Source organism: Rana temporaria, chromosome 7 (assembly GCF_905171775.1).
Source record: "Rana temporaria chromosome 7, aRanTem1.1, whole genome shotgun sequence".
Lineage (NCBI taxonomy): Eukaryota > Metazoa > Chordata > Amphibia > Anura > Ranidae > Rana > Rana temporaria.
Window position 1 is genome coordinate 137,702,107 of NC_053495.1, and position 20,875 is coordinate 137,722,981.

The window sequence follows — 20,875 nt, forward strand, 5'->3', positions numbered from 1 at the left end:
TCCAGGACCCCACCGGGAGCCAGGTCCTTCTCCTACACTAGGCAGAAAAAAAACTGAGCTGCTGGATGCAGAGTGAGGGGTTATAGCCAGTATGACCGCCTCCTGGGCATTACTGTGCAGTTTTGCTGTTTTTACATGTTCTGCTAGTCCTCTCTTGAAGGTGGCGATATAAACCCTAAGGTCAAGATTAAAGTGCTGTGTCTGTCAATGATCGAAAGAGAAAATAATCTTCCTGGAAGGCCATGGTGGACGCAGTCCTACCTATGTATAGAATTACCTATATGAACAGGAGTTGTCCTTGGAAATATGATAAAGTGTGGTCCCCTTTAACTTCCTGTTAATGTGCCTTCTCTGCACTTTCAGTGGGATGATGAGATGGAGTACATTGGACAAGGTGATAGGTTTGTGCTTTCCTGCCCTTGTCCCTGGCAGACAAATTGCCTGGTAGACAAGTGAGTAAATCAGGGTTGTTTCTCGCACTGCTTTTTCTCCATCACTAGATATCCTCAGCTGGCATCATCCAACTCACTATTCAGCCTGAGAGGTCATGGAACACCCCCAGCCTGTGAATGCTCAGTGATGGAGTAGCAAAACAGTGATGAGCTAATCTTTCTGTCATTCTGCTTTCGCCTCCTATCAGCATACTTCTTGCCAATACATGAATGGATTGGCTCCATGTGTAGCTTCTTTCTCTGCCAGTCTTAGCTCTACTGCACAATCAGTGCATAAGACTGATACCAAGTCAAATTCAAGTCTTTACACTGCACTTACAAGCTTTATTTAAATGATGTAGCAATAAATACAGAGCTACATTAATTTGTATCTTTTAAGTCAGCTTTAACTTTCCGGCTGTTTTTTGTGGCTAATCTCGAAGCTGAGACACCAGGTCTAATCTAGATAGACCAGCGACATATGTGACTAAATTGAGTCTTAATCCTCTTGTGTGCCACCGGCAGGATTGGCCTGTAGGAGAGCAGGCAAAAAATTAAGTTACTTGCATTAATTTACTCACTTTACAGCTTAAAGGGAAGTTATAATTAGGTTTGAAGCTTTACATGCGACTGTAGCAGGAATACTGTAACTCCACCCAAAGGAAAAGCTACATTTTTGTCAGATTCTTATTTCTATGTACATACTTATAAAATATACAGTCATGGGCAAAAGTTTTGAGAATGACATCAATGAAAATGTTCACAAAGTCTGCTGCTTCAGTGTTTTTAGATATTTTTGGCAGATGTTACTATGGTACACTGAAGTATAATTACAAGCATTTAAAGTGGGGGTTCACCCGAAATTTTTTTTTTAACATTAGATTGGGCCTAATTACGGGAAGCAGAATCGGGTGTTTTGTTTAAAATCAATGCAGTACTTACCGTTTTAGAGATAGATGTTCTCCGCCGCTTCCGGGTATGGTCTTCGGGACCGGCCGTTCCTATTTGATTGACAGCCTTCCGACGGTCGCATACAGCGCGTCACGAGTTGCCGAACGTCGGTGCGGCTCTATACGGCGCCTGCGCACCGACGTTCGGCTACTTTCGGAAACTGGTGACGCGCTGTATGCGACGGTCGGAAGGCTGTCAATCAAATAGGAACGCCCAGTCCCGCAGCCTATACCCGGAAGCCACGGAGAACATCTATCTCTAAAACGGTAAGTACTGCATTGATTTTAAACAAAACACCCGATTCTGCTTCCCGTAATTAGGCCCAATCTAATGTTAAAAATGTATTTTTTGGGTGAACCTCCACTTTAAGTTTCAAAGGCTTTTATTGACAATTACATGAAGTTTATGTAAAGAGTGAATATTTGCGATGTTGACCCTTCTTTTTTAAGACCTCTGCAATTCTTCCTGGCATGCTGTCAATCAACTTCTGGGCCACATCCTGACTGATGGCAGCTCATTCTTGCTTAATCAATGCTTCGAGTTTGTCAGAATTTGTGTTTTTTTTTTTTTTTTCATCCGCCCGTTGAGGATTGACCACAAGTTCACAATGGTATTAAAGCCACCTAATTATCCCTTTTGTCTTATGGCAATGTGCTCCATCATTCTGGAAAGGCATTGCTAGTCACCAAACTAATCTTGGTTGGTTGGGAGCAGTTGCTCTCGGAGGATGTTTTTGTACCATTCTTTATTCATGGCTGTGTTTTTAGGCAACATTGTTAGTGAGCTCACTCCCTTGGCTGAGAAGCAACCCCACACGAATGATCTCAATGTGGTTTACTGTTGGCATGACACAGGACTGATGGTAGCGCTCACCTTATCTTCTCCGGCCAAGTTTTTTTTTCCTGATGTCCCAAACAGTCAGAAAGTCCTCGGCAGTTCAATCCCTGTACCTTTTGCAGAATATCAGTCTGTCCCTGATGTTTTTCCTGTAAAGATGTGGCTCGTTTGCTGTTCTTCTTGTCACTAGGCCATCCTCCAAAAGTCTTCGCCTCACTGTGCGTGCAGATGCACACAAACCTGGCTGCTGCCATTCCTAAGCAAGCTCTTCACTGGTGGTGTCCCAATCCGGCAGCTGAATCAACTGTAGGAGACGGTCCTGGCGCTTGCTGGACTTTCTTGGGCGCCCTGAAGCCTTCTTCACAAATGCAGTGGAAATGTTTTTTTATGGGATTAAAGCGGTGGTTCCCCCTAAAACAAATTTCTAACAATACATTCGTAAGACCTGTTGCACTGCGGGTAGGCTGGCTTTTGTTTTGTTTTTTTAGTACATACCTGGATACCGCCGTTTCGTCCCTTGGCGGTGGGCGTTCCTAGTTGATTGACGTTCCTCCGACGGGCGCATACTGCGCGTCACCACTTTCCGACAGAAGCCGAACGTCATTGCGCAGGCGCCGTATAGAGTCGGCTCTATACGGCGCCTGCGCAGCGACGTTCGGCTTCTTTCGGAAAGTCGTGACGTCACGCATGTGCCCGTCGGAGGAACGTCAATCAACTAGGAACGCCCACCGCCAAGGGACGAAACGGCGGTATCCAGGTATGTACTAAAAAAACAAAACAAAAGCCAGCCTACCCGCAGTGTAACGGGTCTTACGAATGTATTGTTAGAAATTTGTTTTAGGGGGAACCACCCCTTTAAGATCAGTTTCATGGCAAAGAGGGACTTTGCAATTAATTGCAATTCATCCGATCACTCTTCATAACATTCTGGAGTATATGCAAGTTGCCATCATAAAAAAACGAGGCAGCACACTTTGTGACATTTATTATTTGTATCATTCTTAAAACTTTTGGCCACAGCTGTACATAGAAACAAGTTTCTAAAGAATTTCGTATTTTTTTTGTTTTGTTTTGTTTTTTTAAAGCGGGAGTTCACCCTAAAAAAAATTTTAAGATTAGATTCATGCTCATTTTGTCAAGGGGAATCGGGTAGTTTTTTTAAAAACAAAGCAGTACTTACCGTTTTAGAGAGCGATCTTCTCCGCCGCTTCCGGGTATGGTCTTCGGGACTGGGCGTTCCTTCTTGATTGACAGTCTTCCGACAGGCTTCCGACGGTCGCATCTATCGCGTCACGAGTAGACGAAAGAAGCCGAACGTCGATGCGGCTCTATACGGCGCCTGCGCACCAACGTACGGCTACTTTCAGAAAATCGTGACGCGATAGATGCGACCGTCAGAAGCCTGTCGGAAGACTGTCAATCAAGAATGAACGCCCAGTCCCGCAGCCCATACCCGGAAGCGGCGGATAAGATGCATCTCTAAAACGGTAAGTACGGCTTCGATTAAAAAAAAAACTACCCGATTCCCCTTGAAAAAATTAGCATGAATCTAATCTTAAAAACTGTCATTTCAGGGTGAACCTCCACTTTAACTGGTCAAATTCACAGATTTACCTAAACAATGCACAAAAAGAATATAGTTTCACTTTAAGGCCAAATAACTGTTCAAGTTAACACTGAACACCTTTACATCTGTATATTATAAATAGATTACATAAATAAAGAAATATAGTACATCCAAAAATGGAAGCAGCAACAGTTGACTATCAATACAGGAACAATAACACATGACACGAATATAAAAGCAACAGTCAAAAGTAGCTGGGGAGACCTGTTGCTGGGTCAGACTATTACCTTTTCTCTGGAAAGACGATCAATTCCGTCCAGCTTATGTGTAAGCCGGTCTGATTCTTGATTAGCCTCTGCCAGCTGCTGTCGGGTTTCCACGAGTTCCCGATGGGTTAATTGTACCCGTTCTCGGGCTAGCCGTACTTGCTGGCTTAGCTCCGTCTCTTCTTTCTGCTGCTCGGATATGCAGGTCTGCTGTGACTTCAGTGTCTAAAAAAGCAAACAAAAAAAGTCATATTTTTTCCATTTTGCGTGGAAGAAAAATTTATCTATAATGTAGTATATTTTTCTCAATGAAGTTTTACTAAAATTTTTCTATTTAAAATGTGAAAGAGGACATCAGAAACACTACATAAAACTTTAGGCTAGGTTCACACTGATGCCGGTTGAATCCATTTTGCAGTGCGAGTTGATGTAGTTCGGAGGCAATTTCAATGCGTTTTTCATGAGTTGGATACAGCTGCAACCTCGGATACCGTTCAAGTTTACAGAGGTAAAACAAATCACACCACACTGCTCTCAACTCACAGGAGGACCCTGCATATATGTGAATGGCCTCCATAAAAAGTAATGTTATTTCCATTGTCATGCAATTCCGTGCATTCTGGAACGCATCAGAAATTGCATCAATGTGAACCAGGGCTTACAGAAAGTACTAATCACAATACAATGCAGCTGACATGCATTTTCCAACAATCCAGTACCTTTTGCAAATTTTCAGGCAGCATACTGTAGAAGAACCAAAGGCGGACCTTTTAATCCTCCCCCCACCCGTGATCTCCTCGTGCCGCGATCGCCGCCAATTGAGGCCGCGGCTTTGCGGCCTATGCTTCAAGGGGCTGGAGCCCCCGGGGATTGGGGAATTCCTATGAGAGAGCGGTGCCACCTACGTCACTGCCACGGGGAGACACAGGAAAGGACAGGAAAGCACGCGAACAGCAGGATATGTCAAGTGTGCATCACTTGTCACCACTGTGCCATGCCAAATGCAGCCACTGTGCCATGCCATCAAACACAGCCACTGTGCCATCAATTGTCACCACTGTGCCATGCCATCAAAAGCAATCACTGTGCCATCAATTGTCACCACTGTGCCATGCCAAATGCAGCCACTGTGCCATGCCATCAAACGCAGCCACTGTGCCATCAATTGTCACCACTGTGCCATGCCATCAAATGCAGCCACTGTGCCATCAATTGTAGTTTTGTAAAATAACTCTTTTATGCTTTTCTACCTCAAATTAATCTAAACATTTAATGTTACAAATTTAGATTTAATTTATATTAATTCACACATACACACCATCCATCTACTCTTGGTCCGGCCCCCGGGTCCAATATATGAACCCATTGCGGCCCTCGAGTCAAAAAGTTTGCCCACCCCTGGTTTAGAGAGTCTTTGCCATTAGTGAATTCAACTGTTGTCATCTATTGTTATTCGTGGTTAATTTAACATGTTCTACGGTATTATGAGGTCTGGGACTGTCTCCAGATTTGGGTGCTGCATTTTTGAAGTGTAACCAGCTTTCCCAGATTTTCTAATATGGGAGTCAGCTTTTTGGATAAATGTAATCTCTAGTAGTATCCGTTCTGCTACGGACGGTGAACCAGGAGTTTTACAATATTTTGGGATCAGGCTTTGTTCAAGAAGTGGGGTAGCAAAGATTTTTTTCTATTTAGGGGCTGGCCAAGGTGTGTGGTAAAAAAAAGGGGATTCAGGAGTCCTGTAGAAGGGTCACAGTTGCAATTCTCTCTATTGGGTCCATAAATTGTTCCCAGTAAGGTTTAATATATTATATTGCACGGCATAGCCAGAGCACCAACACACAGCCCTTTATCTTTTTATTGTGGTAGAGCTTGGGCGATTCTTTACACCCAATACGGAAACAGTGTCTGAAGCCAGTCTGCATGTCCAACACAGTGGGGAAATTCAGATGTGTCACCTGTTTTGGCGTGATGTGTCCCTATAACACTGAACCTGGAGCTTAATATTGCTCTCTGATATAGCAGTATTATTAGAAGAGGTAGGAGTTGGAATCAGTTTGCTGATCAGAAAGAGAGCGAGACAGTTCCTGCTCCCAGCGGACCAAGTAGTCTGGTGAGTATACATGTGCAGCTGTTGGGAGCACTTTGTACAACAGTAAGATACCATGAGAGGGACTGGTTGTGAGCAAGATGACTTGTTCTATCGGGATAAGAGAGTCTAAGGCCGGCCATACACCAGCCAAGGTTTGAACCGTTAATGGGCAGGTTGAATATACCAAGTTGATTGATCAATCAATTTGGGTAAAACCAGCCTGCTGGATTCTCTTATTATCGCTAGCGGCTGCTATAAGCTGCTAGCGATAATTACTGTCTTCTGGTGGTTTTCAAAGAGATTAATTCCTGCTACATCTAGCGGCCAAAAAGCAAAACAGGTTTCTCATTCAATACCACATTTTGGCCACTAGATGAAAGTAAAAGTCGACAATTTCTATGGCAGCCCTCAAAAATTCCACTCGACTGCTCGCAATTTAATGCAGGGCGATTGAGGAGCGGGGTTGGACCAGGCTGACCATTTTCTGGCTGAAGCTATCAGCCAAGAAACTGTCAGCCGGAGGACACAGAGCGGCAGGACCGGACTGCCCTGGCGCCGTTTTGAGCTGAGGTGAGGCTGCAGCGCTCCCCTTGCTCTCTCTCCTCCTCTTGTCTTGTGCATCACACACAGTGGGATGTCCCGCTGTGTCATAGAGCTGGCTGGGTCTGTGTTCGGCGCGCGGTGTAACAAGGTCTCGCCCCCCTAGAACGGTTTGTGTGATGGTATCAGTGTTCCGCCTATGAAACGAGCCGGTCTAAAATTTGAGTCATGAGTTATCCAGCATGCTGAAAAATCTTTACAGCTGATACTATGCAATCTCTGTACACTCTTTCCCAGCCAAAAACACAAAAATGAATTACACATTAAATAAGAAAACTAAACAAAAAACTTTTGATGTAAACCAAGCTTTTGATACAATAAATTCAGGTTCAAATCAAGAGATTTTCCCACAGTATTGATTGCCAGCATCATTCAAACCTCTTCTGCCTCTTCAGGAGGAACAAAGTTCATTCATTCGGAAAAAAGTCAGTCACATTGACCGCTGTGCCGAGTTTGAGTGACTTTGGGAGTTATGGTGGTGCAAATGGGTTGCTGCTGTGAAGCAGTGTACTTGTAGCGTTCTGTTTTCTGTCTCACTTGTATGAGAATGTATAATAATCAGAATAGCATGTAGTAATGCAGGCAGTTTCTACTGTATACATGTATAATGCACAACTGATTTTATAACAGTCCCATTAGGAAAACTCTGTAGTATTAGGTGGCCAAAAGATGTTGTGCTGTGATTAGGGTGCAGGCTTGTACATGGCTGCACTATCCTAAACTGTTGTATATCTCTGTCCAGATAACATCTCGCAGTATATTCCAGAGCTATAGAGGATTTTTTTTGGGGATGGATCTAAATGATTTTTTCACTGCTCTGACTCTCCAATCAAATCACTGAAGTGTTATTTGCATAACTGATCCAGTTGTGGCAAGATAGCTGTAACTCACAGTCTTAGTAAAATTAGCAGACAGTGACTCAAACCATATGACATCTTGCAGATCGTAGAAAGCTTTAATCCAAAACTTGTGCAGATCTTCACAGATGAACATCAAATAGATCAAAAAACATAGTACGTGTAGCTTCAGCAATTACATGTGTTTAGAAGAGAAACAAAAGTCACACTAAAACGAGGGTGGAACCTTTTATACAGAGAATCTCCTAGCTATGGAGGGAGGAAGGGACACATTTTTATAAAGGCAAACAAACAATGTATGTGTAACATTATAAAACCACTTACTCCGAGTCCATCTGGACGCACCCCAGTCTGTTACTGCACAGCGAAATTTCTCTGTCCCTTACTTTCTCTTCATATCAGCATATTTATTGCACATGAACAGGACTGGCTCAGAATATTGTTTCCTCTCACACATTTTACGATATAATAATTAATTACAGAGCTCCTTTAATTTGCGTCTCCCTACAGTCCACCTTTAACCATTACCTGAATTTTGCTTGCAACGCTCAGTGATGGCATTTCTAATGAAATGTCAGTGTGCAGGCAGCATTAGCCTTTATATTAAAATTATTGGGGTGTGAATCTATTAAAAGGCCACTTACCTGTTCCATTTCAGTTATAGTTGCTTCCTTTTTTTCAAGTTCTTTATGTAGGTGATTCAAAAATTGATCTTTCTGAATCAGGTCAAAGTCTTTTTCTTGGAGTCGATCCCCCATTTCTTGTAGTTTTTCTTGCAGGGTTGAAATCTGGGAAAGATCATGGAACAAATTTTAACAACTCTATGAATACTAAGAATCATATCTAAATGTCTGACTGTGTCTTTATGTATGCATTTGTGCATGTGGACAGGATAAAGTGATCCCTTAAGGGACACTCATTTGTAAAACTATATATTTTTTTTAAAGTGCAACCAGACTCGTCTTGACTCCAGCGATGCAATGTCCTGGAAATTCCTGATGGCTGCTAACATCGTTGAGCGGCCAGCTTATAGGTATCGAACGCTGGCCACTTTAACTGGCTGGGTGAGAATGTTGTCAATCCCGCGTATGCGCAGGAGTTTTCGTTTGCTTTGGCTTTCCCGGATTTTCACACTAAGCAGCGTGTGTGCAGCTCACTGTACAGGGGTGGACAGGTGGGTAGTTAATTTTATTGCAGAAGAGACAAAGCATGTCTTTCTGCATGAACTATACTGCCTGTTCAGCCATTTTTATTGCCTAAAGTTCCACTTTGACAATTTTTCTGACTAGTTGGGAGTAACTTACAGGCCCTTTTCCCACACAGATAATGAATTGTGTCCCTTTGTTAATGATATTCCCTTAGTGATTACAGCACAAAACAGAGATGTAAAAAAGAGTGATTATAGACAAAAAGGTTTTCATGATGCAAGATTTCACCTGCACATGATCCTATACTCTTAAACCACGGTGAGATTTCAAATGTCCTAAAAAATCCTTTTAAAGCTCACTTGTAGTTTTTGGGAAAATAATGCAAATTAAATCAATGTGGCTCAATACAGCAAATGATAATTTACTTATGGTGGTTTTTTTTTGGACACTTCTCCTAACCCACAACAGAAAACGCATATGTCTGGCAGTATGCTGTAGAGAAAGCCTGTGCTCGGCAACATTCTTCATCCAGTGTCTGATCCCCCACCTTTCCTCCCCTCTAAGCAGAGCTACAGCTCAATCAATCAGCAAAGCTTGCGATCCCTGTCGATTACAGAGCCTTTAAACTACAATTGGGTTTCACGTGAACAAGCAAGTCAAGGACTGCTAACCTGTGACATACGGTCTTTTGTTTCCAGTTCAGATTTCATTAAGGCAGTTTCCAGATGAATAATTTTCTGTTCCAGTTCTTCTTTGTGTTGCCGAATGGTTGAGTCCAGTTGGGTTAGCTACAGCAAGCGAAAAATATAGCAAAGTGAGATTCTCAAATAATATTTATAGGTTAGGTGACAGCACAGGACTTCCCTTCCAGCAGTACAGAATGACAGCAATCACAAAAGGTAACTAAACCACAATGACATAAGAGCATGCTTATTGTGATCCCCACAAGTAATGAACATCTACATATGTGTAGTATCCTTCAGAATTCCGCTTGTGTGTATAATCAGCTAAGTTTATCCTTTGAATTAATTGCGTTTTGGTTAACATACTAGGCTGATGCACCCTCTTGTCTTTGGTTAATGCAGTAGGCTGGTGTCTCTTGTCTTACGGCATGTAGTGCTTTTGGATTACCTGTTTGAGAAGGGCAGCAAGGCTCAGTGGAAACCTTAGTTATGTCTGTGGACTTGAAATATCTAAAGTAGAGAGTTTCTACCTGCAATACTGGTGCCACACCTGAGCGCAGAAAACTGTTCTTTGTAACACAGTAAACTGTGTCCTCTTCCTCCTACTTTTCCCTCTGGTGTTTCCCATCTTTACGGAAAAGCACCTTGGTAACGATGTGTAAGCAATGTTCAGTACAGCAGTATTTCCTGCCCAGCTTGATGTGCCCAAGAGGAGGGTGTTTTTCAAACTGGAACACCAGTGACAAGAGCGAGATACAGTGCAGAGTGTTTGAGGGACAGCGTTAGAGAGGAAGCGAATATTACAGTGAAAATTTTGTTTTAGAGAAAAACTAAGTTTAGTTAATTTTTCTGCTGGAAGGCAGAACTTCCTAGTGTCTGGCCTAGGTTGGGCTACACTGCATCCTGGAATTTCTACATCACAGCTATATTAGGAGGCAGTAGATTACTAAGCTGCAACTTTGAAGCACATGTGCAGTCAATTTCAGCTGGGTGCTATATTGTCCATCTACCAGAAGTTGGTGGTATTTGTGCATATTCATGGAAATCTGCTGCGTGTGTGCAAATGTGCCACTGGTTTCCTCCAGCTCCTAAATGCCTAGAAGAGACCAGCGGCACATCTGCATTCATGCAGGTCCTATAAAAATGTCAGCATGGAAAATGGGGAGGTAATTCAGGAGCGGTTTAGTTCCCCTTTAAAATTCAACTGGGCTTTAAAATACTGATTAGTGTCAGTTCACACAGCATGAAGATATAGCAGACATACCTGGGCTGCCCTCTGTTTTAGCTCCCAGTTCCTGTCTTTAAGGGCCTGGTCCATATCCAGCAGCTCGTGGTCTCTCTCATCCAGTTCATTCTTACATGCCCTTTATTTTACATTATAAAAACAAAGAAAGCATGAAGGGTAGGTTTACCAAGCAATAAAATATCCCTTTCATCAGGTAAGTAAGTCTTGGCAAAATAATGTAATTACCATATTTATTGGCGTATAACATGCACATTTTCCTCTGAAAACAGAGGGTAAACAGTGCCTGCGTGTTATACGCCGATATCATGTTTTACCAATAGGGGGCGGGGATCGGGCAGTCCACCCCCCATGGCCCTGGAACAGCGCTCCCTGCATAGTCTAAAGTTGAGAAAAATAAAAGTCACTTGCCAGCCCCTTCTACACCGCTCCACCTGTGTCAGTGTCATTGTAAAACGAAGCTTGTAAATATCTCTATAGCTCCGTTTTTTTCTGGCTGCTCTCCTCCTCCTCCGAGTGTAGCTTTGATTGGAGGAGAAGAGCGGTCACATGACCATCTGTGTAACATCAGAGGAGAGCAGTCATGTGACAAGGTCAGTGAAAATAAAAACGGAGCTATTGAGGTAGATGGAAGCTTTGTTTTGCAATGTGTAAAAGGGGCCTAAAAAAAACAATTCCACTTTTCTGAATCATTTGAAATGCCCATAGCAACTAAATTATGGTTGCCATCATATTCCAACGCAGACAGGGATATGAAAGAGTCTGTTCCTATGTATCACATACTTTTCTGGTTGGAAACTTAGTTTTCTATAGTCATGTTTTACTGTGCAAAATGTTCCCTAATCTTCAGGTGTCAATCCAGAAATGTCCTATATTATCAGAATGCCACAGCCTAGTTTCTGCTTTGCAAGTCATGAAACCACACTAATGTCCCGTACACACAATCCGAAAATCGGACGAAAAATACAGTTTTCTACGTGATCGTACGATAATTGGATCGTTCGTACAGAGCTTTCGAGATCCGATCGCGGCAATCCATCCGATATTTTATTGGACAAGCACGAAAGTTTTCCTCGTACGATACCAGATTGTACGATTTTCGTTAGTTAGTATAGCTGTCGCCCGAAAATACATTACAACACATGACGTCACTTCCGATTTTTTTTTCTGTCGTCTGAGAATTTTCGTGTCTTTAGTCCAGCAGACATAGGAAAGATGACCTAGCTACAGATAACACCCTAAATATATAATCTTTTCAGGGTTCGCTTACCTTAATTCTTCTGTAAGAGCTTGTATTATGACTTCCTTTTCTTCCACCAATAGATGGGTCTTTGTAAGTGTCTCTTGAAGTTCTTCAATATGTTTTAGATTGCCCTGCAACTGCGTATGCAAATGTTGAAGCTCCATTTCTATTTCTTCTTTTCTGTTGAGATCCCTTTCAGCTCTATTCACTCTTTCTTGTAACAAGGTGACTAAAACAAGAAAAAGGATTATATTTACTTTTCAGATCAGAGGAACAACCAATATATTTATTAACAGCTGTGTACCGTAAGGGACTATCCGACTAGATTCAGCAAGAATTTACACCGGCGTATCTATTGATATGCCGCGTAAATTCAAAGCTGCGCCGGCGTATCTTCTTTCTGTATTCAGAAAGTAAGATACGCCGAAATTAGGCTAAGACCCGACTGGCGTAAGTCTCTTACGCCGTCGTATCTTAGTTGCATATTTATGCTGGCCGCTAGGTGGCGCTGCCGTCGATTTTAGCGTAGAATATGCAAATGAGCTGGATACGCCGATTCAGAAACGTACGTGCGCCCGGCGGATTTTTTTACGTCCTTTGCGTAAGGCTTTTTCCGGCGTAACGTTACTCCTGCTATATGAAGCATAGCCAATGTTAAGTATGGATGTCGTTCCCGCGTCGAATTTTGAAAATTTTACGTTGTTTTCGTAAGTCGTTCGCGAATAGGGCTTTGCGTAAATTACGTCCACGTCGAAAGCATTGACTATTTGCGACGTAATTAGGAGCATGCGCACTGGGATACGTTCATGGACGGCGCATGCGCCGTTCGTGAGAAACGTCATTTACGTGGGGTCATGTTTTATTTACATAAAACACGCCCACCTCTTCAGAATTTGAATTTGGCGCGCTTACGCCGGCAGATGTACGCTATGCCGCCGTAACTTAGGGTGCAGGTTCTTTGTGAATCCAGCCCCAGCCTCACTAAGTTATGGCGGCGTAGCGTATCTCAGATATGTATGCAAAAACCTGACCAATCACATCTATATGGGCTTGATGGCCATTATATTGTAGGACCATGGCCAATAGCATGGAGCTGGCACCCAGCCGCTGCTCTTCTAATAATGTTTGTGGAAATCTGTGCCCATTTAGCCAAATGAGTAGTTGCAAGGTCCAGTACTGATGTTGGATGAGAAGACCTGGATCGCAATTGGCTTTTCAGCTCATCCCAAAGGTATTACATAGGATCAAGGTCAGGGCTTTGTGCAGGTCACTCATGGACCTATCTTTGTGCACTTAAAATGTAATAGTTTTGGCAGTGGCCACATATTTTGTATAAATTGTAAACTGAACTGTTTCAGTAGGCTCCTGCATTAAACAGTGCTTGTTAAACCAAAAGTATAAAATAACAGTACCGTATATTCTCGAGTATAAGCCGACCCGAATATAAGCTGAGGCACCCAATTTTACCACAAAAAACTGGGAAAAACTTATTGACTTGAGTATAAGCCTAGGGTGGGAAATTCAGAAGCTACTGGTAAACAAAGCCCATCTGCAGCCTCACTGTGCCCATCTGAAGCATCACCTTTATGGTCTCCCGCTGTGTCATGCAACTGTTCGGCGGCCGTCCACTGTAACAAGCAGCTACAACAAAATGGCGGCTACTCCGAAACACTGCAGCCCGCTGTTAGACCTCTAGAGGCGGATCGCCAGCGCTCAGAGAGACCGGAGAACACCCACACGCCACCCTCACTCGAGTATACGCCGAGGGGGGCTTTTTCCGCAATAAAAAAAATTTACTCAAAAACTCGGCTTATACTTGAGTATATACAGTATGTTTTTTTGAAAGCTCTACCTTTTACTCTAAAGCCTTGAAGCGCTAGTGCGAAGCTGCAGCAGTTGTGAACACAGCCAAGGCTTTAGGATTTACACGACTGTCTCTTATGCTGGCTATACAGGTCTAGAGTTTTGGTTGATTACTGCTAAATCGAATGAAATTAGAGGAATGGGGAGCCGTGCACGCATCACCTAGCAGGACAAAGGCCAATTTAAAAATGATTAGCTGAACAGTGACTGCATTCTCTCAGATGTGGTCACTGTTGGGTTATTTGTAATACAATAGCTGGCAGTGGAGATTTCTTGATGCGCATTGTTTAGTATGGATGGGGAGGAAACTAGTGACTCTCTTTCAGCCTGTGGGAAACAAAGCAAGTATGGCAAAGCTTATGCTAGATCTCAGTCCAGGGAAGTAGATGCTGAATCTAGGTTATGCCTAAGGGCCCTTTCACACGGGGCAGATCAGTAATGATCCGCCTCCGTGTGTCCGTACAGCTCAGCGGGGATCCTCCGTAAAATCCCTGCTGAGCTGGCAGGTGACAGGGCGGTCCCCGCACACTGTGCTGGGACCACCCTGTCTTTTCTCCACTATCCCCTATGGGGAATCGGATGAACACGGACCGTATGTCCGTGTTCATCCAATCCGATCCGGCAGACGGAAGAAAAATAGGGTTTTCTTCCGTCCGAAAATGCGGATCTTTGCGGAGGCGGACAAATTTTGGGTGTCAGCGGATGGTCATCCGCTGACACCCGTAATCACATAGGGACCCATGTATGTCCCGTTTTCATCCGCAACGGACAGATGAAAATGCAGACATACGGGGCCAGATTCAGATAGATTAGCGGATCTTTAGATCCGCGTAATCTATCCGATTTACGATCCGCCGGCGCAATTTTGCAAGGCTAGTGCTGTATTCACAAAGCACTTACCTCGAAACTTGCCCCGGCGGGTCAATTCAAATTCCGCGGCTAGGGGGAGTGTAGTATTTAAATCAGGCGCGTCCCCGCGCTGATTTAAATGCACATGCGCCGCCGGCTAAATTTCCCGGCGTGCATTGCTCACAATGACGTCGCTAGGACGTAGTGGTTTCGGCGTGAGCGTAACTAGCGTCGGGCCGAATTCTAAATCGACGTACGCAAACGACGTTAAAATTTAAAACTCGGCGCGGGAACGACGGCCATTTCCTAAACATAGGATACGCCGCAGTTACCCCTGCTATAGCAGGGGTAACTATCCGCCGGAAAAAGCCGAACGCAAACGACGTGAAAAAAAGCGACGGCGGGCGTTCGTTTCTGAAACGGCGTTTTTCCTCATTTGCATATTCGTTGCATAAAAAAAAAGGAAGCGACACCTAGCGGCCGGCGGGAGATTGCAGCCTAAGATCCGACGGTGTAAGTCACTTACACCTGTCGGATCTAAGGGAGATCTATGCGGAACGGATTCTTATGAATCAGTCGCATAGATCCGACCGTCGGATCTCAGAGATACGACGGCATATCAGGAGATACGCTGTCGTATCTCTTTGTGAATCTGGCCCACGGTCCGTACGTGTGAAAGGGCCCTTGACATAAAATGTTACCACCCTTAAGCAGCCCATAGACTGGTAATTGTTTATTTTTTTTCAGTGTTCCCCCTTCCACACAAATGGTGGATGGAGGAAGTTCTACCGCCGTGAAATACAGTAATACCTCGAAATGCGAGTAATGCGGTTTACGAGTGTTTCGCAATACAAGCAATTATTTAAAAAAAAAATCCTTTACTTTGCGAGCATGGTCTTGCAAGACAAGCAGGGGTGTGCAGTACTTTTAGCTGGAGGTGCGGGGGCGTCGGTGACACTCAGAAACACTCCGTTACCGAGTGCATGCGAGCAGCTCTGAGTGTCAAAATTCAGCCAGTCCTGTCTGAACCAGCCAAATGTCTGTCTAGGTCCAGCTTTAGATTCCTGTGTTACAATAACACATTACTTAGCATTAATGCACGTAATATAAAAATGTATATGTGATGTAAAATCCACTTTAATAAAACTGACATCTTTGGACACCGATATAGCTTAGGGTAAAAAAAAAAAAAACGATATACTGTGTTCACTCTTACCCAGCTGTGCTTTGTCATTAAGTTCTGTCTGTGTTTTCTGTAAAATCAAATCCATCTGACTCAGTCTGTTGTTCTTAGACTCCCCATCAGCAGCGACAGACAACAGCTGCTCTTCTGTGTGCATCAACTTTTCTCTGCAACTGTTCAATTCACGCTTTACCTGCCTACAATACAAGAGACATTATTGCATACTATACATTTTTCCTGTAATAATGGAGAGGCGACCTCTTGAAGCAGTTGGTTTATAGTGCCACCTTTCTGATAAAAATTCCACAGTATTCTTTGAATACGCTTATATGATTGTGTAACAGGATTCCTACTGCAATTAAAACCACCAAACCATCAATGTACAGCATCTAGTCCCATTCAGTGGCATAAACGGTCTGCCATCGACATGGATATGGCTGAATTTAACAATACAACACTTCCGCTGCACTGAATTCTACAGCAGTGTAATGTGCCTTGTCCACCTATGTGGACCAGAGAACAAATCCCTCTTATGTTATTGAGAGAGGGAGGTGTTCTGTAGTTCAAATCGGGAACACATATCTTAAGGTGACACTGCTGATCCTCCACAGGTACAGTCATAGGAAAGGAAGAGTGTTCTTGATAAACAGCTAAAAACAAGTGAAACATAAAAAAAAAAAAAAAAAAAGAAGAAGGATTAAGCTGTAAATGATTAGGATTATACAGGATTTGTGTAGCACCAACAGTTTGCACAGCACTTTACACTAGAAAATGCATTTCCTGCAGAAAATGTGTGGGAATGCTGAATAGCCGAATTGCTAAAGCTAACTGGATGAATAGCTTAAATCCGTAAGAAAAAGTTGAAGTGAGAATCAGCATTCCCAGTAATTAGCATATTTTTAAAAGTAATTACCTTTTGCAGGATCTGCCCCATAAAATTGCCCCATCAAATTTCTACCATCAAAACTGCCCCATCAAAACGCCTCCATCATATTTACCCCATCAAAACGCCTCCATCATATTTCCCCCATTAAATTTCTCCCATCATATTACCACCAAATTGCCCCATTAAAAACTGCCATCAAAACTGCACCATCAAAATTGCACCCATCCTATTGCCCCATCCAAAACTGCCCCCGTCATATTGCCCCACTAAAAACTGCCCCATCCTATTGCCCCATCAAAACTGCCCCATCCTATTGCCCCATCAAAAACTGCCCCAATCCCATTGCCCCCATCAAAAACTGCCCCAATCCCATTGCCCCCATCAAAAACTGCCCCATCCTACTGCCTCCATCAAAAACTGCCCCATCCTATTGCCTCCATCAAAAACTGCCCCATCCTATTGCCTCCATCAAAAACTGCCCCATCATATTGCCTCCATCAAAAACTGCCCCATCCTATTGCCTCCATCAAAAACTGCCCCATCCTATTGCCTCCATCAAAAACTGCCCCATCCGATTGCCTCCATCAAAAACTGCCCCATCATATTGCCTCCATCAAAAACTGCCCCATCATATTGCATCCATTAAAAACTGCCCCATCCTATTGCCTCCATCAAAAACTGCCCCATCCTATTGCCTCCATCAAAAACTGCCCCATCCTATTACCTCCATCAAAAACTGCCCCATCCTTTTGTCCCCCATCAAAAACTGCCCCCGTCAAATTGCCCCATTAAAAACTGTCCCGATCAAAATTGCCCCCATCCTATTGCCCCATCAAAAACTGCCCCATCAGAAACTGTCACATGCTCTTATTGCCTTCAATGTTAAAAAAAAGCGTTAAAAAGCTTAATATTTTAAAAAGTATAAATAGTAAAAAAAAAAAAGTTGAAGAAGTCCCATCATTAGCTGAAAGAGCTGAACATTTTAAAAGTTGAATGGTTTAAATAGCTGTTTAAATAGCTGAAAGTATGCACAAGTTACGCAGAGCACAAACATGTACAGAATAAAATTTAAATTAAAGATAAATAAACAAACGAACAACAATTGTGGGACTTCTGAAGCATTCCCACTAAATATAAAACGGTTTTGTATTTTTTTTTAACAAAAAATAAAAACCACAGACGTGATCAAATGCCACCAAAAGAAAGTTGCTAAAAATTGAATTTGGGTACAGCGTTGTATGACCGCGCAATTGTCATTCAAAGAGTGAGAAAGCTGAAAGCTGCCAGTAGTACAGGCAGACAGTGACCCCCCTAGTGCAGACCCCTCATCAGTATGACTGCCAGTCCCACTTACAGGCAGACAGTGACCCCCCAGTAGTACAGGCAGACAGTGACCCCCCCAGTAGTACAGGCAGACAGTGACCCCCCCAGTGCAGACCCCTCATCAGTATGACTGCCAGTCCCACTTACAGACCTCAGACAGCAACGTGCGTTTCCCTTGAGCGTGGGCTCCTCCTCCTCTGTGGGTATAAACAGAGAGGAGGGCCGCCGGGTGTACCAAGATGGCCGCGGCTCCGGAGCTAGGCCGAAGCCTTTTCTAATGCTATGGCCGCAATCCGCGAATCGCAGAGCGTGCCGATCCGAAGGGGGTGACCCCTTCGATTCACGAATCAACGGTGATCCGTTGCACCACTAGTGTCTACTTTCCAAAATGGGGTCATTTAGGAGAGGTTTTCTGCTATTTTGGCATTTTATGGCCTTCATTTTATGTGATAGGTAGTGAAATCAAAAATTTGCGCCCTTAAAAATGCTGAAGGCGGTGCTTGGTTTTTGTGGCCCCATATGCGGCTAGGCTCCCAAAAAGTCCCACACATGTGGTATCCCCGTACTCAGGAGAAGCAGAAAAATTTATTTTGGGGTGTATTTCCATATATAACCATGGCATGTGTAAGCAATATATCATTTAGTGACATCATTTTTTTTGTCATTATTCAATCACTTGGGACAAAAAATAAAATAAAAAATATTCAATGGACTCAACATGCCTCTCAGCAATTTCCTTTGGGTGTCTACTTTCCAAAATGGGGTCATTTGGGGGGGGGGGGGGGGTTGTACTGCCCTGCCATTTTAGCACCTCAATAAATGAGATAGGCAGTCATAAATTAAAAGCTGTGCAAATTCCAGAAAATTTACCCTAGTTTGTAGATGCTATAACTTTTGCGAAAACCAATAATACACGCTTATTGCGATTTTTTTACTAAAGACATGTGGCTGAATATATTTTGGCCTAAATGTATGACTAAAATTGAGTTTATTCGATTTTTCTCATAACAAAAAGTAGAAAATATCATTTTTTTCCCCAAAAATGTAAAAATGTCAGTATTTTTCCGTTTATATACTGTATTTATTGGCGTATAACACTCACTTTTTTACCTTGAAAATAGAGGGTAAACTGTGCCTGCGTGTTATACGCAGGGGGCTGTGGAACGTTTTTTCCCTGAAACTTCCCTAAAGTTAGGGTGCGTGTTATACGCCGATAAATACGGTAGCCAAAAATAAAAATCGCAGAGGCAATCAAATACCACCAAAATAAAGCTCTATTTGAGGGAAGAAAAGGACGCAAATTTCGTTTTGGTACAACATTGCATGACCACGCAATTACTACTTAAAGCAGCGCAGTGCCAAATTGTAAAAACGCCTCGGGTCCTTAACCTGCATATTGGTCCGGGTCTTAAGTGGTTAATATTTTAAAAAGTATAAAAAAAAGTTGAAGAAGTCACATCATTAGCTGAAAGAGCAGAACGTTTTAAAAGTTGAATAGTCTTAATAGCTGAAAGTATTAGCCAAAAAAACGTACACAATAATAAAATAAAAATTAGGAATAATAAAAAACGAATAACAATACTGGGAATGCTATTGAGCATTCCCACTAAAAATAAAGGGAGATAGAACAGATACAATACAATTTGACACACAAGAGGATGATGGGCCTACTCATGGGAGCCAACAATAAAAAAACGGAGGGGCGAGTGGTAGAAAAGTTAACAACTGTGAGGGATGAGCTGATGGAAGAAGATGAAAGTACATATTTGAGGTGGATTATCGTTTTGTTATTGGGTGTATAAACCTTAAAGTGGTCTCAAACCTTTAACATGACATATGAACAAAAGCATATCCCTCCATAGAGTGTACTTGTCTCAACCTAGAGCACAAAGTGTAATTTCCCGCCTGCTGCCTCATTCCTTTGCTATCAGCATGGTCACTTCAGACAAGTTTATTTGACACTAAGAGAAATAAGGTGATGGGATAGAACTCCAGCACACAGCCTGTGATTGACAGCCTCAGCTTTGTTTCTGTGTGAAAGGGGGGGGGGTGTCCATCCCCTCCAATCGGCTATCACTGAGCACTGCAGAGTAACTTTAGCACCCTACCCCCTGCTTTCCAAAATCTCAGACAAACTGCACAATTTCTGAACGCTTAATAGAGTAGACGGCAGATAAACATGTACAACTTATGTTGGAGGATTTGTTTAATTTCTGTGCATCACCTTAGGCCAGTCGCTTCACTGGGAATATGGAAGTGAAAACAAACTCTCAGTTTAAGCACTTTCAGCAGCTGATGGGATAACTTACTCAGGATGCAGCTTCTTTATACTGTATTTTAACCCTTATCTATTTTCCAATTAAAGTTGGTTCCATGATCGCTGCCCCAGGTTACCCATTTCAGGGTGGCTCCTTTCTCTTGTAACATCCTATGGAGCCACCCCGTGCAACACACAAGCCCATAGTCTAGGATAGGAAGGCAATTCTCTGCTCCTCCTTATTCTCCATTCTCCAAGCTCACAGACTGACTGCCGAACTTTTTCTTGTGAAGTCCAGAAGTTCTGGGAAGCAGCACAGAGAGAGCACAGAGAGTCCGCAACATTGAAAGTTGTAATTTGCAACTGCTGGAGTAAGTATTTTAACAAATAGTTACTGGGGAATGTTTACTTTATGGTGCTTAAAGTGGAGCTCCAGTAATTTTTGCTTTATTAAAAGTCAGCAGCTACAAAAAGTGTAGCTGCTGACTTAATAAAACACACCCTCACCTGTCCCAGGATCCAGCGATATGGTCACCCAAACCATTGCGCGTCTCCCTCGCCTCTCCCCAGAGACAATTCAACTGTGGGCACCTGGC

At 43.1% G+C, this 20,875-nt stretch overlaps 1 protein-coding gene across 2 annotated transcripts in view; it reads right to left on the minus strand.

Moving 5' to 3' along the window:
• The window catches only part of CCDC18 (coiled-coil domain containing 18), a 114,475-nt gene that overhangs the window by 12,672 nt on the left and 80,928 nt on the right, over positions 1 to 20,875 (minus strand). For both annotated transcript variants that reach the window (XM_040360011.1, XM_040360010.1), the window contains exons 20-25: positions 15,847 to 16,010; positions 11,946 to 12,147; positions 10,697 to 10,796; positions 9,421 to 9,537; positions 8,246 to 8,389; positions 4,074 to 4,277 (exon numbers count right to left, since the gene is read on the minus strand). In XM_040360011.1, coding sequence (XP_040215945.1) covers positions 4,074 to 4,277; positions 8,246 to 8,389; positions 9,421 to 9,537; positions 10,697 to 10,796; positions 11,946 to 12,147; positions 15,847 to 16,010 — 931 coding nt within the window. The remainder of the gene's footprint in view (positions 1 to 4,073; positions 4,278 to 8,245; positions 8,390 to 9,420; positions 9,538 to 10,696; positions 10,797 to 11,945; positions 12,148 to 15,846; positions 16,011 to 20,875) is intronic.